This window comes from Sapajus apella, unplaced genomic scaffold (genome assembly GCF_009761245.1).
Source record: "Sapajus apella isolate SASKATOON/1434 unplaced genomic scaffold, GSC_monkey_1.0 scaffold20, whole genome shotgun sequence".
Lineage (NCBI taxonomy): Eukaryota > Metazoa > Chordata > Mammalia > Primates > Cebidae > Sapajus > Sapajus apella.
The window spans coordinates 3563658-3583008 of NW_022436960.1; the positions used below are offsets into that span (position 1 = coordinate 3563658).

At 41.2% G+C, this 19351-nt stretch overlaps 1 protein-coding gene across 14 annotated transcripts in view; it reads right to left on the minus strand.

Moving 5' to 3' along the window:
* Nucleotides 1–19351, minus strand: part of EML1 (EMAP like 1) — a 205113-nt gene that overhangs the window by 63945 nt on the left and 121817 nt on the right. For 8 of the 14 annotated variants that reach the window (XM_032287432.1, XM_032287427.1, XM_032287426.1 and 5 more), the window contains 2 exons: nt 11250–11382; nt 2264–2320 (listed from right to left, as the gene is read on the minus strand). In XM_032287432.1, coding sequence (XP_032143323.1) covers nt 2264–2320; nt 11250–11382 — 190 coding nt within the window. The remainder of the gene's footprint in view (nt 1–2263; nt 2321–11249; nt 11383–19351) is intronic. The other 6 variants (XM_032287438.1, XM_032287440.1, XM_032287429.1 and 3 more) reach the window with 1 other exon arrangement.

A 19351-nucleotide genomic window follows, 5' to 3' on the forward strand; every position in this document is an offset into this window, starting at 1 on the left:
GTGAAGCCCTAATGAGTGGAATTATTGCCCTGATGGAAGAGGCCCAGAGACCTCTCTTAGCCTTTTCCACCATGTGAGAAGACAGCCACCTGCAACCCTGAAGGCAGCCCTCTTCAGAACATGACCATGCTGGCCACCCCGATCTTGGACTTCCAGCCTCCAGAATGGTGAGGCATATCTTTCTGTTTTTTATAAGCTCCCCAGTCTATGGACTTTGTTACAGTAGCCCAAACTCACAGAGTACATAACTGTAGTATAGGTTTCTCTGTACATATTTAGAAATCTTCATCGTTAGTCCATGCCTTTCTTGAGATCTTACCTCATTTATCATTTTCGTATGCTTTGCAGAGCCTCATATGAAAGTTTGGTACACATTTACTAAATGAAAGGATGAAATAAATGGAAGTATCACACAATTGACCCTGTCACCAGAAGAGACACAAATTGCTTTTAATGCAGCACCCGCTCTGTAAGCAAAATGAAGGAGGGGAGGGGCGGGTGGGGGGCTGGTTCTAGGGCCCAGGCTCTGGGAACAGGCCCAGACTTGGGTGGTTCTGGTCTAGACATTTTGGAGCTGGAAGTGTGCGTGGGTGAGAATACAAGCCTACAATGCTCGAGACAGCTCGGGACAGGCCCTGTCCATCTGGTGGGTGCTGAGCCACGGACGCAGAGGAAATCACTGAGGGAGGTGGTGACCAAGGAGAGAAGAGCCCCCAGGGAAACTAATGTTTAAAGATGTGGTCTGAGAAGCTACTGCAGGAGTCAGAGGTAGCACTGACACCAGGAGAGAAGGAGGGGTGCGCAGAAACTAGCGCAGGTTAGATAAGTGTCCTGTTGTTACAGAGGAGGGGGTGGGGACCGGGAAGTGGGGAGTCTCAGGTAGCTTCAGTGGGCACAGCTTCAGTGAAGGGTGCATAGGAACCCAATCTCAACAAGGAGCATACAGGAACTGAGGAACTTAACACAGCCAGACCACTGCTCCTGCACCAAAGCTCGATGTCCTTCCTCCTCATAAGTAAACAAGCCTCCCATATCGGTGGCTCCTGCCTGGCCCTGGCCACTCTCCTTGGTAGCCAGTGACTCTTTCCGTCTACGTTCCTTCCCCTCTGTCTCCTCTGTCTGTACCCTCGTTAGCCAGACTTTCAGTCCTCCCTCCTTTGCAACGTCCAGTCACTCAGTAATCTCCGAGCATGTTTTTTAAAACTCTCATGGTATGTTGGCTTTGAAAAATCACCTCACTCTCAGGGTGATTATCTGAATATGCTTTCCACATAGTCCTTTTGGTAACTGACGAACCTTTGAGTGGATGGTGCCAGAATCTTACAACTGTAATCAGCAGGGTGTGCCTTAACGTCAAAATGTGCGTTTTTAGAATGTTCAATTTGGGGACAAGGAAATTACAGATTTTAAGAGAGCATGACATTTCTGAAATTTGAGATTAAAGTCTAAAAATTACAGGAGCCTTTGTGCTTAAAGTTCAAGATGTTTCTATGACGACAAACACCAAGCTAATTTGACTTAGCAGGATTATTCTCCGCCCAGTCTTTAGCACAAGGCTCTGAAGCACACTTTGCCTGACCAGCTGCTGGGGCCCTGGGAGATTTTGCAGCCGCAAGAAGAGCCCAGAGCATGGCTTCTGTGGCGCCCTTGTGGGAGTTCATGGCAAGTTCACAGCAACTTAAAGAACTGGGTAAAACACCCTGAAAGAGCTGAAAAACCACCACTGTTCATCAATTATAGCAAACACTAACTGATTTTCTAATAATGAACACTCAGCCTGGTGGCCGGAAGAATTCATGGGGGTGCTGGTGATGAAAACTGCAGCAGCACCAACAGTTAATGTTTAAGGAGTACTCTGCACTTTTACATCTACTGTATGATTTAACTCAAACCTCACAAATCCCCTGCCACAATATCATTATCCTCATTTTACAGATGAAGAACCAAATTCTGGAGTGTGGAGCAACTTGTCTGGGGTTACAGCAAGTGGCGGTGCTGATGCCTTCAATGCTGTGTTCTCTCTGTTAGGCCCCTAATTAAGACCACTTGCAATTTATGCACAGCCAAAGTACTCTAGTTTTGGAGGACCAGTTGAGAATCTAAAAAAAAAAACAATAAATGTCAATGATGAATATAGTTACATGACTGACAACTTGATGAATGGCAGGCACTGGACGAGACCTTTAAGCTACTGTGTTAAAACAGAGATGGAAACAATGGAAGGAACAGCTAGGGTGACAAAGTAAATCTAAGTTCCCCTCACCTTGGTGTCGATCTATTCAGTCTGCAAGCATTGAGAAGACTCACAGATCTGTTTAATCTATGTATAAGAGGCACAGAAACAAAGCAGAATAAACATGAGTGCAATTAATAAAGGCGTGGAAAAATATAAGCTTCAGTAAATTGCAGGATGCACACATCAAAATCGAAAACATTTGGTTTGCATATATAGATGCGGATATAATCCATCACAACTCTTTCAAGATATTTGTCATTCCCATATTTGCATTAAAATGTTAAACTTTAAAAAAAAAAATCTTACTGTTGTCCCAGACGTAGAAAAAAACCAAGACATTTCCTTTTGAGAGCCAAGGGCTCTTATGAATTAAAGAGGATTTACTAGGACTCAAAGTGAAGGACAGAAAATAAAGCTTCAAGACAAGACATGTGCAGTAACAAGGGCAGCCAGAGAGTAATACCATACACTCACTGCAGGAAGCCTCCTCAAATAGCCAGCAGGGAATATCAAAGAAGCTGTGTTCCCTCTGGACAGCAAGTAAAAAATAATGCTCTTTATTTTGAAAGTGGTAGAAGTACTGGCTTGTGAGAGACTGTGCAATAATGCAGCGCATTTTTTAGTGCGTAAGGCAAGTATTTTTGGTGTAGAAACACACAGACACCACCACTTATTTTGTTTTCCCTCTGCTCTCTGCCCGCACACCCAAACCTGCAACCTTCTAAGTTATGAAAACAAAATGGTTCTTTATATTACATTACATATGCATTCCACAATTTGTGCCAATTAACATTTTAGATATAATAAAATTTCTGAAGTGGAGACTGGTGACCATACGAAAAGCAGATGTCTCTCTTATGGCTAATAAGAATTCTAAGCATAAGAAGCTACAATTATGTTTTCTTTCATCATGTGACTGGGGATCAAAAATCAGTTTCCCAAAATTTTGCAAAAGTATCCCAAACTTTTACAATGAAAACAGAAATCTGACAGGCAGCTCTTATGTGTGACTGGAGATGTTCGGATGATTCCATTTGTCCTGACAGCTGGGGCAACGAACACTGGATAAAAACAGTGATCAACAAACACTTATCAGGCATTGACCACCCACTGTGCGCTATGCTGAGTGCTGGAGGGTCCACAGGGAACCAGGACACACCTGGCTTTTGTCCCTCCAATTTCGAGATAATTCTGACAGACTGAGATAACGCACTTCAATAATTAAATTAACAAAAGCTCATATCTTTCACTGTCTAAAAACCGATCTTTGGCAAAATCCAAGTCATTTTTTCAGGAACGCTAGTGGTCTTGGAGAATCTTACAGAATTCTATATATGTAAGTCTTTTTCCTACAGTACAAAGCCAACTACTTGAGCTACTGGGGAGAACCATCTCACTTCTGATAACAGGACAGGTCCCAAGGGTCTTCCTTTGTTCAACAGGACAATACTTCTACCTCTATTTTGCTACTGAGAACAAACTCAAAGTGGATTTATCACCTACATTTCAATGGATCTGAATAACAGGGAAATGGATTTAGAAATAATTTTAAAAATCAACTGGAGCCAGAGTTTGGCTTTCTATTCTTCAAATCACACTACGTACCCAGCAGTGACTTCAGTGCAAGTACAGATGCTGTGCTTCTAACAAGTGGAACTATTTTTCCAAAGGACTATTGGCTGTTTGTTTGGAAGCAACAGATATTTGCCATTCTATCTCACATTTGTCACAGAGCATTTTTTAAATAACGCTTTTTGTACCAGTTTTGTTCTTTTGATCTCTGTTCACATAGCTTGGCCTATTGTCATGCTCTACTTATGAGCCCAGAGAACAGTGATTGTCTCTTTCTTGAGCCAGTGGAAATGTTACTCCATTGTGAGCGTCCGAATCCCCACTGAGCAAGGTATGACCTACAATGTCTTCCCTGGATTTTCTGCCTTTTTTCCTTTGCCTAATGGAAACAAAGCTTTTCCCAAGGATTCCAAATCAAGCCCTCAATCGAAGTCTTAATTGGCAACACAAAGCACAACCGCTGGGCACTGGACTATTTCCAAAGGGGATTTTGTTCTTAAGCACCAGGCTGAAAAACCCCCAGAGAAAAGAAAATAAACATATACCCATCCACACACCACAGATGCCCTGACTCATTTAATTTCGAACTCTGATTACAGAAAAGTTCCTACATGATTGTAAACATATTTGAAATGACTTGGAAGTTATTTTAATCTTAATATTCGGAATGCCCAGTCTGCTTCTGTTTTCAAAATTTTCACCTAATGAGAGATCTATAGGAACTTTACCACAGAGTAGCAATTAGATGCTATTGTTCTTAGTTCCAGCTTCCAAATGGATGGGAACTCACATCCACCGAAGCCCATAAAAGCCAGAAACAAACCAAAATACATGAAGCACTACACTTTCACTCAAAACCCAGAGGCTTGGACACTCAGTCTAGGAGAACTACGTATTTCTAGTTGGCAGCTATATGCTGACAACAGCTTATTAATCAAATGGATATGCTGTAAATTATAAGGAAAACTCTACAGAGGCCTTAGAATGTTTCTGGGAGGAGAGTTACCATTTAAATGCTAGTACACAAACGTACACACTTATATACAACATGATGGCTACCCATCATAATTTTTCATGTGTTCATTCGTTCCTTCCTGTTTTGCTGTCTTCCTCCCTCCTTTCTTTTCTAAGATAATAGTGCTGAGAGTAATCGCTACCCATCAGCCCTTTCACATGTGGCTGAAATGTGGGGGTATAAGACCCAGGCCTCTGTTCATAGCCAGGACTTGTTTCTTTACTTGGTGTTTCACCCTGGCTCTCCCTTATCAACGTTGGGCTTACAATCTGAGAAATCTCTGCTCAGAGTCACCCTCACTACTGACGGCTGCTCCTGCTTCCCACAAATACTACACAGACAGGATGGGGCATAAAAGGATGATTTGCAAGCAGTAATTATATCAAGCATTTTTCCTGAGCAGATGTAGGGGCTGACTTGGAAATCTGTGCGGGAAGCAGCCAGGCACAGTGGGCGGTGCACAGGTTCTGGAGCCAGACAACCCAGGCCACGTTCCCTACTCTCCAGCCACACGACCCTGCCACCTCTTCATCAGGGATTCTGTGCTACTTGAAACCCTTTGTTGTCATTTCAACAGTGTTCACAGCATCTTCTGTCAGAGCAGATCCCACCTCAAGAAACTACTTTTTTTGCAGTGATTCTTCATCCACTGAAGTTTCATCAGGAGATTGTAGCAACTCAGACCCATCCTCAGGCTGCACTTCGAATGCTAGTTCTCTTGCTATTTCCATCACATTTGCAGTGACTTTCTCCAGTGAAGTCTTGAACTATCTCAAAGTCATCCATAAGGGCTGAAATTACCTTCTTCCAAGCTTCTCTGTTCATGTGGATATTTTGGCCTCCTCCCATGAATCATAAATGTTCTTTTATTTTTTCCTTGAGACAGCTTGCTCTGTTGCCCAGGCTAGAGTGCAGTAGCGCAATCATGGCTCACTGCAGTCTCAAACTCCTGGCCTCAGATGATCCTTCTGCCTTGACTTCCCCAAATGCTGGGATTATAGGTGTGAGCCACTGCACCTGGCCCAACAAATGTTCTTAAAAGCATTGAGAATGTTGAATCCTTTCTAGAAGTGTTTCGATTGACATTGCCAAGATCTATTAGAGGAATCACTATCAATGGCAGCAATAGCCTTATGAAATGTATCTCCTAAATAATAAATCTTGACAGTTGAAATTACTCCTTGATCCAAGGGCTGCAGAATGTGTGTTGTGTGAGCAGGCATAAAAACATTAATTTTCTTGTGCTGCTCCATCAGAGCTCCTGGGTGACTAGGTATACTGTAAATGAATGGTAATATTTGGAAAGGAAGCTTTTTCTTCTGAGCAGTAGGCCTCAACAATGGGCTCAAAATATTCAGTAAACTCTGCTATAAACAGATGTGCTGTCATCTAGGCTTTCTTTCATTTATAGAGCACAGGCAGAGATTTAACATACTTATTCAGGGCCCTAGGATTTCTGGAATGATAAACAAGCATTGGCTCCAAGTTAAGGTCACCAGCCACATCCGGCCCTAACAAGAGTCAGCCTGTCCTCTGAAGCTTTGAAGCCAGGTATTGACTATTCATATAAAAGTCCTAGATGGCACCTTTCTCCAATATAAGGCTGTTTTATCTACATTGAAAATATGTTATTTAGCGTATCTGCCTTCATCAATTATCTTAGCTAGGTCTTCTGCGTAAGCTGTAGCAGCTTCTACAGTAACACCTGCTGCTTTACCTTGTACCTTTATGTTATGGAGACGACATCTTCCCTTAAGGCTCATGAGCCAGCCTCTGCTGGCTTCAATCTTTTCTTCTACAGCTTCCTCACCTCTCTCAGATTTCATAAATTGAAGAGACTTAGGGCCTTGCTCCGTATTAGGCTTTGGCTTAAGGGAATCTTGTTACTGGTATGATCCTTGATTCAGACCACTCAAACTTTCTCCTTATCAGGAATAAAGATGTTTTGCTTTTTTTTTTTTTATTTTTATTTTTTACATTTCTTTGCATCTACAACTTGGCTAATTGGCACAATATGCCTGTGTTGGTCTGTTTTGTGCAGTTATAAAGGAATACCAGAGGCTGGGCAATTTATAAAGAATTGTGAGGTTTAATTGCCTCACAGTTCTGCAGGCTGTCCAGGACATGGCACCAGCATCTGCTCAGCTTCTGGTGTGTCCTCAGGGAGTTTTCAATCATGGCAGAAGACAAGAGGGGAGCAGGCACGTCATTTGGCAAGAGAGGAAGTAAGTGGGGAGGAGGTGCCATGCTCTTTTAAACAACCAGACCTTGTGTGAACTCAGAGCAAGAACTCACTTACTGTGAGGACAGCACAAAGACATTCATGAAGGATCTACCCTGATGACCCAAACACCTTCTACCAGGCCCATCTCCAATACTGGGGATCACATTTCAACATGAAATTTGGAGGAGACAAACATCTAAACCACTTGATGGTCTATCCTGGCTTTTGACGTACCTTCCTCATTAAGCTGAATCAGTCTAGCTTTTGATTTAAAGTGAGAAAAATATGACTCTTGCTTCACTTGAACACTTAGAGGCCATTCATTATAGGGTCACCAAATGGCCTGATTTCAATATTGTTGTGCCTCAGGGAAAAGGAAGGCCAATGGAGAAGGAAAGAGATGGTGAAACAATGGGCGGAGCAGTCAGGACATAAACCACATTTATGGATTCGTTTGCCACCTTCTATGGGTGACCCAAAACAATTACAGTACTAACACCAAAGATCACTGATCACCACACCAGACACAATGATAACAAAAAGTTTGAAATGCTGTGAGAATTACCAAAATGCGGCATGAAGTGAGTACATGTTGGATAAATGATGCTGACAGATTTGCTCAACACAGGGTTGCTGCCACCTCTACTTTGTAAAAAAAAATGTGGTCTGTGAAGCACAATAAAGCCAGACACAATAAAATGAGGCATGCCTGTATTTACTACAATAGAAAGTCAATCTTTAAACAATTCACTCTTAATCAATAGTCAAAGAAGAAATCACAGACAAATGTAAAAAATATCTGGAGACACGTGAAAATGAAAACACCAACATACCAAAACTTACAGGAGGCAGTGAAAGGGGTACTAAGAGGGAAGTCTAGAGTGATCAGTGTTTCCATAAACAGAAGAGAGGTCTCACATCAGCCTCCTAACTTATACTTCAGGGAACGAGAAAAAGAAGACAAAACCAAAAGTTTGCAGAAGGAAGGAAATAATAAAGATTAGAGCAGAGATAAATGGATAATAAAAAACAATGTTAAAAAAAAAATCAACAAAACCAAGAGTTGTTTCTTTTTTTAAAAAAAAAAAAATCAAAAAAAACTTTAGCTAGACTAACGTAGAAAAAAAGGAGATAATTTAAATAACTAACAATAGAAATGAAAGGACATTACAACTGATATAACAAAAATGAGGACTACAAGAGACCACTGTGAGCGCGTATATGCCAGCAAATTGGGTGACACAGAGCAAATGATTAAGTCCTAGAAACAAAGAGCCCACCAGGACCGAATCATAAAGAAACAAAAAATATGAACAGACCTAGAATTAGTAAGGGATTGAAGCAGTAATCAAAAATTCCCCAACAAAGAAAAGCCCAGGACCCGATGGCTTCAGTGGAGAATTCTATCAAACATTTAAATAAGGATAAATTCCAATCCTCCTTAAACTCTTCCAAAGAATTGAGGAGGTGGGAACACTTCCAAATCATTGCATGAGGTCAGCATTATTCTAATACCAAAACCAGCCAAAGACACAAGAAAAGAAAACTATACACCAATATCCCTGATGAATGTTGAAAAATTCCTCAACAAAATACTAGTAAACTGAATTCAACAGCATCTAAATGGATTATATACCATGACCAGTTGGGATTTATATTTGGAATGCAAGAATGATTCAACACAAAATCAACCAATATGATACAATATTCACAAAATAAAGGACAAAAACCACATGATCATTTCAACAGATACAGAAAAAGCATTTGACAAAATGCAACACCCTTTCATGATAAAAACACAACAAACTAGGAATAGAAGGAAACCCCCTCAATGTAATAAATGCCATATTTGAATGGCCATAGCGCAAATACTACTCAATGGTAAAAGACTGAAAGCTTTTCCTCTAAAAGCAGGAAGAAGGCAAGATACCCACTCTTGCCACTATTATTCAACATAGTACTCGAAGTCCTAGCCAGAGCAATTAGACAAGAGAAAGAAATGAAAGGCATCCAAATTGGAAAGGATCCAAAGTAAAACTCTTTGTCTACAGATGACAGAACATTATACTTTGAAAACTCTAAAGATTCCAGAAAAAAAAAACAAAAAAACTGTGAGGACTAATACATAATTTCAACAAAGTTTCAGGATACAAAACCAACACACAAAAATCAGATGCATTTTTATACAATAATAATGACCAATCTGAAAAGGAAGTTAAGAAAATAATTCTATTTACTATAGCATCAAAAAGGATAAAATATTTAGGAATAACCTTAGCCAAGGAGACAGAAGACTTATACCCTGAGAACTACAAAACCTTGCTAAAAGAAAATACATAAAAAAAAAAAGAGAAAGACATACTATGTTTATGAATTGGAAGACTTAATATTGCTAAAATGTCCATACTACTCAAAGTGATATGCAGATTTGACACAGTCTCTATCAAAATCCCAATGGCATTTTTTGTAGAAATTAAAAAAAAGCTATCCTAAAATTCATACGGAATCTCAAGGGACCCTAAATAGCCAAGACAATCATGAAAAAGAAGAATGCAGTTGGCCTCCCGTCTTCTGATTTTGAAACATACTAAAAAGCAATAGTAATCAAGATGGTGAGATATTGACCGTAAAGACACACGTGCAGATAAATGGTACAAAATATTCACTGACGGATGAATGGATAAACAAAATATGATAAAGATGGGGATAACAGACACCGGGGAGGTGGGAGGGAGGGGGTTAAGGGGGGTGGGAGGGAGGGGGTTAAGGGGGGTGGGAGGGAGGGGGTTAAGGGCTGAAAAACTTCCTGTTCGGTACTATGTTCACTATCTAAACAGGATCAACAGAAGCCCAAACCTCAGCATCACAAATTCACCCTTGTAATAAACCTGCACATGTACCCCCTGAATCTAAAATTAAAATAAAAAGCAAAATATGATATACACATACAATGCAGTATTATCCAGACTTAAAAAGAAAATCGGTCACAAGCTATAAAGGATGCATGTCAATGACATTGAGCTAAGCAGAATAAGCCAGTCACAAAAGGACAGGCACTGCCTAGATGATCCCACTTCTGTGAAATACCTAACGTAGTCAGAATCATGGCGACAAACAGTAGAGAGGCGGCTGCCAAGGAAAGTGGTGAGAGCAGAGGGGGAGTTACTGTTTAATGGGTCTAGAGTTTCTATTTTGCCTGATGAAAAAGTTCTAGAGATCTATTGTAACACAATAGATGTGTGAATATACTTAATACTGCTAAACTCTTTTATTTTATTTTTTTTGAGATGGAGTTTCACTCTTGTCACCACTACTGGAGTGCAATAGTCTGATCTTGGCTCACTGTAACCTTGGCTTCCAGGTTCAAGTGATTCTCCTGCCTCAGCTTCCCAAGTAGCTGGGATTACAGGCATGTGCCACCACGCCTGGCTAATTTTTATATTTTAGTAGAGATGGGGTTTCGCCATGTTGGTCGGGCTGGTCTCAAACTCCTGACCTCAGGTGATCTGCCCACTTCAGCCTCCTGAAGTGCTGAGATTACAGGCATGAGCCATCGCACCCGGCCAGCACTACCGAACTCTACACTTAAAAATGGTTAAGCTGGGCCGGTCTCAAGCTCCTGAGCTCAAGTGATCCACCCACCTTGGCCTCCCAAAGTGTTGGGACTACAGGGGTGAGCCACCATACCTGGCCCTAAAATATAAAACCTTTAAATGACAATTACAAAATAATACCAAAGTTAAGAGCAAACTGTGCTCTTTGTGACAGATAACATCAATATCTAGACTCTACTGTTAGGTACATTTTGAAAGTATGAGCTTGTCCAAATTGCATAGAGAAAAATCTAAGGTTGCCATGGCAATCTGAATTTTGCCATGTTCCCAGTATGGGCTTGGGAACAGCTATTTATTTTTACCCAGGTTATACTAACATTTGTTTTTTCAAAAGAGAACTTTAAGTAAAAATACAAAACAGCACACTGTGGTTTTAGCCCATGAGATTTCAAAGACAACACAATTAAATCTAAAACAAGAAGAATAACAAACTTAACTAGCTCCTGTTATGGCAACATATGAAATGGACTTTTATAAGCTTTTAACTCAGAAGAAATTGTACAATGTCATTTTAAAAAGTGATACTCATTTTAAAATCTGAGAGAGAACTGCTTTTGGAGTTCACTTAAGGCCCTTCTCCTGGCTCACCTTTTGGTTGCTGGCACAGCAGTTTCCTTCCTGGCCCCGGAAGGGGAAGGTAGAGAGCCACTAGGTTTCTTTGGTAACACAGTGCCGTTGTTGACAGTGGTTCTTAAAGGCAGGGTCTGCATCAGTGGTCTTGCTGTAAGACAAGCAGAAAAGGCTATCAGACCTTCCCCTCCATAAAAGTAACATTTTACAGCAGGGGTCCCCCAACCCCCTATTAGGAAGATGAAGCCACACAGCAGGAGGAGGTGGGCAGTGAGGGAGTGAGCAACTCTTCGTCTATATTTATAACCCATCACACATGCTACCACCGGGGCTCTGCCTCCAGTCACATCAGTGGCGGCATTAGATTCTCATAGGAGTGCCAACTGCCTTATGAACCGCACATGTGAGGGATCTAGGTTGAGCACCCCTTATGAGAATCTAATGCCTGATGATCTGTCACTGTCTCCCATCACCCCTAGATGGGACCATCTAATTGCAGGAAAACAAGCTCAGGACTACCTGTGATTCTACATTATGGTGAGTTGTATAATTATTTCACTATATATTACAATGTAATAATAGTAGAAAGAAGGTACACAATAAACGTAATATGTTTGAATCATCCCAAAACCATCCCCACCACCCACCCCCACTTCTGTGGAAAAATTGTCTTCCACAGTTTTCTTGGTGACAAAAAGGCTGGGACCACTGTTTTACGGAACTTAAGCTACATAGAAAGGAAAAGGACATGAATTTTGAAATACCAGCAGCACTGACAAAGGTATAAAGGCAATTCCTTGGAGAAAGGATCATCTTTTCCTTTTTCTTTCTCTCTTTATTTGAGACAGTTTCACTTGCACAGGCTGGAGTACAGTGGCATGATCTCGGCTACCTCTGTCCCCTGGGTTCAAGCGATTCTTGTGCCTCGGCTTCCTGAGTAGCTAGGATTATAGGTGCTGGCCACCATGCCCAACTCATTTTTGTATTTTTAGTAGAGACGGGGTTTTGCCACATTGGCCAGGCTGGTCTTGAACTCCTGACCTCAGGCGATCTGCCCAGCTAGGCCTCCCAAAGTGTTGGGATTACAGGTGTGAGCCACCATGCGCCGCCAACATCATCTTTTCAACAAAGGGAACCTAGACACTAACCTCACACCCTACATAAAAATTAACTCAAAATGGCCCATAAACCTAAATTTAAAATGCAAAACTATAAAACTTCTAGAAGAAAGTGGTTTGGTGATGAGTTTTTAGATATAATACCAAAAGCACAATCCATGAAAGAAAAAACCTAATAGCTTAGACTTCATTTACATTTTTCAGAATTTGCAAAAGCACTTAAAAGGATTAAAATACAAGGCATAGATTGGGAGAAAATATTTGCACATCACATATCTGATAAAGGACTTGTATAAAGAATATAAAAAGAACTCTTCAAATTCAACAGTAAGAAGACAAACAGCCCAATTTAAAAAATGGGCAAAAGATCTGAAAAGATACTTCACCAGAGAAGATATATACAGATGGCAAATAAGCATATGAAAAGATGCTCAACATCATTTGTCATTAGGGAAATGCAAATTAAAACAATAATGAGATACTTCTATACACCTATTAGAATGGCTGAAATCCAAAAAGACAGACAAAATACCAACTGCTGGCCAGGATACCGAGCAACAGGAACTCTCATTCCTTGCTGGTGGGAATGAAAAACTGTACAGCCACTGTGGAAGACAGTCTGGCAGTTTCTTATAAAGCTAAATATAGTTTTACCATATGATCCAGTAATTGTACTGACACTAGGTATTTACCCAATTGATCTGAAAACTTATGCCTACACAAACCCACATGTAAATATTTATAGCTGCTTTATATACAGTCGTCAAAAACTGGAAGCGACCAAGATGTCCTCTGATAGGTGAACAGATAAACAAATTGGCCCATCCATACAATGAAATATGAGTCAGTGATCAAAGGAATGAACCAATCCACACCTGAAATCCACATTGCTAAGGGAAAGCAGCAAGTGTGAAAGGCTCCATGTTGGATGATGGCATTTATATGACATTTGAGTCAAGGTAAACTAAAGACAGAAAATCCATTGTGCTTGTCAAAGGTTGCAGGGTGGGGGTTGAATAGGCAACACACAGGAGGTCTTCTATGGTGATAAAACTATTCTGTAAGACACCGTCATGGGGGACATGTGACATGAGGCCTTTTAAAGCCCAGAGACCCTTATATCAAGAGTATACCTTAAAGTATTCAAGTAAAACCAAGAAGGATATGGGGAAACTCAATGATGGAACGAAGATTGTATAAGAAACATATGACAACCTCACTGAAGGTGGTGGGGGCAGGAAGGTGCTGATCTAAGTCATACTGGAAATGAGGAGAGATGTACAGCTAAAGATACAGGACCGCACATCAGCACTGTATTCGAGTTAGTAAGGCTGCTTCCCACAAAGGTGGGGGCTAACAATTCTGAAACCACTACACATGAACACCAGGATGGAACAATTAAGTAAAAGGATGGAGGATGGCAGGTCTCTCATGTTGGAGAGGGAGGTGATGGATAAGCAAGGGGAGATGGCGGGAATGAACCATGTACCACTGGAGCAGAGACATCAGTGTAGACTCAGGTTTGCCTTAACACAGATGCAGATATGTAATTACAAATATATATACATATACATATACAGGTTAGTATAAACACATGCTTCTGAGCTCTGTCTGCTGAGAGAGGCTGAAGCAAGGACACCCAAGGCCTGAACCTTGGTTTCCAATGCCATCATACAACAGAAGGAAGCAGGCTTCCTGCGGAAACCGAAGCGCACAGGGCTGGGGCAGGGAACACACATGAGTCTGGAGTCTTCTGTGGTGCCAGAAAGTAAAGATGTGCTCAGGCAACAGCAAAACCAGAAGACACTACTTCGGTGGAAGCGAGTCAAATGGACACAGGACCTAACTGAAAGCTCCTAACAGGAGCTCCCAAAGGCCAAAGCTGGAACAATTTGAGCCAAAAAACAAATAACATAGTATTTGATTATAACACAAAGTATGCAACAAATATCTGTAAGTTTACGCTACAGTATATATAAATAAATGATTGAGTAAATACATAAATGAAGAGAACAGACAAATCCCCATGTAGCTGTATTCTGAATAATTTATGTGGCTACCCCACCCTCAAGAAGGTAGAACATAACCTGCCACTCCTTAAGTGTGGCTGGCACATACTGACCTCCTTCTAACAGCCCAGTGAGAAGTAACTTTCCAGTGGAGAGACTTGACCAACACTCCCTCGGCCAGGTGGCCAAGGTCAACATGCACAGTGATGAGCCAGGTTGACAGGATGCACTCTTGGACGGGATTTGCCGATGCGATGAGAATGGCACTTGACCTCTGTGCTTTCCTCCCTAAAGCCCATACCCTGAGTCTATCCATGACAAAAACATCAGATGAAGCCAACTTGAAGGACAGTCAATGAACTCTCTAACCAGTATTCCTCAAAACTGTCAAGATCATCAAAAACAGGGAATATTGTCAGCCTGGAGGAGCCTGAGGAGCTGGAATAACTAGAGATTACCCTGCATGGGAACCTGGAACAGAAAGGACTTCAGGAACAAACTAAGGAAATTCCAACAGAGCATGGCCATTAATTAATAACAATGTATCAATATTGGTCCATTAGTCGAGACAAATGTACCATACTAATGTAAGATGGTAATAATGGGGGAAACTGGGTACTGTGTCTATGAGAACCTTCTCTGCTTATAACTTTTCTATAAATCTAAAGCTCTTCTAAAATAAAAAGTTCATTTAGAAATGCTAGCAGAGGCCAGGTGTGATGGCTCACTCCTGTAATTTCGGCACTTTGGGAGACCAAAGTGGTCAGGAGTTTGAGACCAGCCTGGCCAACATGGTGAAACCCTGTCTCTACTAAAAATACAAAATTTAACCAGGTGTGGTGGCGGGCACCTGTAATCCCAGCTACTCAGGATGCTGAGGCAGGAGAATCTCTTGAACCTGGGAGGCGGAGGTTGCAGTGAGCTGAGATCACATCACTGCACTCCAGCCTGGGCAACAGAGTGAGACTCTATCACTGAACAACAACAACAAAAAAGCTAGCAGAATTTAATTCATTTTGTTCATCACAGAATTAAATCTGCCTCCATGTAGGCTCTTAAAATATTACCAATGACAAAACTATATTTTATGCCAAATTTTTAACTTGCTGGAACTTTCCAGTCCCTAAAGCTGAAGGGCCAATCTTCTTTCTTTAATGTAAAAGAAAGCGGGGCCTCCTCCATGCTCCCACACCACCTTGCCTTAGCCACCACCATCATCACACTTGGAATGCTAAATCCAATAGTTTGTCTATGCCATTGCAGGTCCCTTGAAGCTAGCACCTGCCCCCAGGCCTACACACAGAAGGGAGTCAACATACACTACAAATTTAACTTGGTTCCATTTCAATAACAAAAACCTTGCTTCTAAGAGAGGACATTATGTGGCCCTTTTTGGAATCACTACTAAGTTGTTCATTCTTTCTTGAGTTATAATTTCAAAATTCAATCTCCTAATAATCTGTTACTGTCCTTTTCTCAAAAGAAGAAATAGAAAATAGGATTTTTAAAAGCCCATGAAATGAAAATCAGATGCCATGCATGTGGCATTCCCAGACTGTATAATACATTTTATATCTTAAAATATCACAGAGTAACATCAGAAGCAAAAAGAATATTAGAGTTGTGGTGAGAGATCATGAAAGAAAAAGAGGGTGGGAAGAGGAGAGAGACGGGAAGGGGGAGGGGGATGCACCGTGACTGCTCTTGGAATGACTACGAAGTTGGAAAGATGCCAACTTCAGCAAGATCCAATTGCTACTACATCCCTGTCTTGATAACATCCTTGGGTTTTTGTAACCACTGACTGATTCAACAGCATCGTAACCCCCACCACCATCCTGCTTACGAAGCACCTATTTTGCACATGCCATGATGCCAGGTTTCTTTCATGTTACCAGGTCTAAAAATTATTAGCCACTCAAGGAAGACCTGCCATAAGAAAACCTGGTGGAAGGAAAAATACCTCCTAGTGTTCAGCCTGAACAGGTGCCAGCATGGATCTTGAAGATAGCAGGAAAAGAGGAGCAGCTGTAATGAAACGTTTTCAGATAAGTGCTCTTTAAAAACGCAGAAGTGACATAACGCTAGGGAAGGTTCAAACACAATTTTCTGCTCCTCATGTGCTAAGATAAATGGATCCCTAGCTTCCAGATGACACTAAGATATGAGATATTCTTCTGGTTCATAAAAGGGTTGTTTAAAAAACAAATTTTTTTTACATTGTTCATGGAGGTGAAACACAGCAACAAACACAGCACCAAAAGGAGAATTTCTCCAATGAAAGGAGCCTGATAAACTGGTACAAGGACTGCAGGATGGCTGGGATCCTGTCTCTGGGAGTCGGAGAAGCCCAGGTGAAGGAAGGCAAAGGCCCTCAAGGCAGACAGGACTGGACTCATCCTCAGCTCAGCTGGAAGACACAGCCCAAGCCTTGGATTCTTTCTAAAATAAGGGCAGAGTGCTTATATTGCAGGGCTGCTATGAGGATTAGGAATGAGTAATGCAAAGTTTCTAGCACAGTGCCAGCACATAGTAGATACTCTAGAAGTGGTAGCCATTATCCCCTGGCTACATCCAGATAGCAAAATGCTCTATCACGGACATTGGGTGCAATTGTGTATCCTGAATATAATGTGGGGAGAATGGAATGCTATGGTCAAGTGGTACCAGAGGCAGAATCAGAGCCAGTGGGAACCCACGGGCTGCATCCTGCACACAAGGAGACTGGAGTTAAGACCCCAGGCACATGCTCACCTTCTCACCCAAAACAGCCACTTACTTCCAGAGCTTACACCAAGGCAGAGGGGGGTAGGTGGTGGAGTGTGAGGGAGGGAACTTAGGTCTGGGAGTTAGGAGCTGGGGTGTCAGTCCCTGCTGTGTCACCACCTAGCCATGTGACCATAGGCATGGTCCTCTGGGTCCCATTTTCCTTACTCACAAAAGAAAGGCTTTGGTCAAAAATATTCCTTAAGCTATCTTCCAACTGAAATGTGTTATCTTTCACTCACGTGAGAAGAATGTTCTGTAAAGCAACATCTGAGTTTCCCAGTGAGTTGGCCTCTCTGAGGACAGATCCTAGCAATTCATCAGAAGTGAAGGGAGAAGAGCAACCAAGCTGAAGACTGGTTTCCAGTAATAGGTGCTGTTATTTATGCTCAGTAGTTTCCTGTTGTATTTCATGCTACTTAAACTACCCTGAGTTAGAGTCCCTGCAATATGACTCCATAGTTTGGTAACTGAAAATCTAAGGTATTTAAAATCTCAGATCTAAAAAATTCATAATTAAGCCTGAAATAAAATTTTTTTTCATCATTCTAAATAGTTGAATTGGAATACCCAGACTTCAAGAAGTACTACCTGGCTGGGCACGGTGGCTCACAACTGTAATCCCAGCACTTTGGGAGGCTGAGGCAGGCGGATCACCTGAGGTCGGAAGTTTGAGATCAGCCTGACCAACATGGAGAAACCCTGTCTCTACTAAAAAGATAGACAAAATTAGCTGAGTGTGGTGGTACATGACTGTAATCCCTGCTAATCGGGAGGCTGAGGCAGGAAAATTGCTTGAACCTGGGAGGCAAAGATTGCAACGAGCCAAGATTGCGCCATTGCACTCCAGCCTGGGCAATAAGAGTGAAACTCCATCTCAAAAAAAAAAAAAAAGAAGAAGAAGAAGTACTATCCATGATAATATATTTTCAAAACTATAGTTGGTATGAATAAATCTAGAAGTTCTAGTATAACTAGCCAAATCTACTCATGCATATTTTTATAATATTAAGTTGTAATCTATTGATCAAGAAATCCTTTAACTTACATCAACAACTCGTGCAATATTTGATATATAAAACTACCATTGGGCCTAAAAACAAGTTTAATTATGTAAAGCATAATTACATATATGATTATATGAGGAAATCCAAAGTTTACTTTTAACATACTAACCATTACGAGCCTAGAATTCCTAATTATCCATTTCAAAATTTAAAAGATGTCTGTATTTAGAGTTGGAAAAGGAAACCTGCTTTTGCTAAATTATAAGACAAAGTAGACGATCAGCTGAGTGCTGGAGAAGATTTCTATCATCACCATCACCAACATCCAGCAAAACTACAGATGCGTGTATCCTTTGACCCAGCACCCCTATTTCTAGGCATCTGTCCCAAAGATACCGGTAAAAATACAAAGCGCCCTATGGACACAGCCAATCACTGCAGCACTAGTTGCAAAACCAAAGCCTGTCACAGGGATTGGCTGAAAACACTGTGGCATATCCTTGCAAGGAAGCACTATGCAGCTGCAAAAGGAATGCCTTGCAGGACACACTGCTAAGAGAAAAGAGCAAGGTTCAGAACAGAAGAATGTGCTACTGGCCAGAAATCTGAAGCCCTATAGCAGGTTTAAGACTCTGTGTCTTATTACCTCACTTTAAAAAGGTTTCAAAATTATCAAAAGGCACATGAATCAAGGTAGATGAGGCTGTCCATTGTACCATGTGTTTTTATTTGAATTCTTAGGCATGGGTATAGTAGTGTAAGAATCCTGTAACATTAAAAATTCAATATGATAGAAATATAAATGGGGAAAAAAACATGAATGAGCTGATTTCATAAAGTTATTTATTAACAACTGAAATGCCCATTGACTGTTAAATGGATACACCATTTAACAGTTGCATACAGTGGAATATTACTTGACAATGAAAAGGAATGATGTGTACTCCAACATGGGTGAAGCTTGAAAACAATTATGCTACGTGGGAGAAGACAGTGGCAAAAGACCACATATTGTATGATTTCATTTACAGAAAACATCCAAGGTGGCAAATCTATGGAGACGTGATGTAGACCGGTGGCTGCCAGGGGCTGGGAGGAGGGAGCAACTGGAAATGACAGCTCATGGGTGACAGGTTTCTTTTCAGGTGATCACAATTTTCTAAAATTAGATAATGGTGATGGTTTTACTCTTGTGAATATACTAAAAATCAATGAATCAT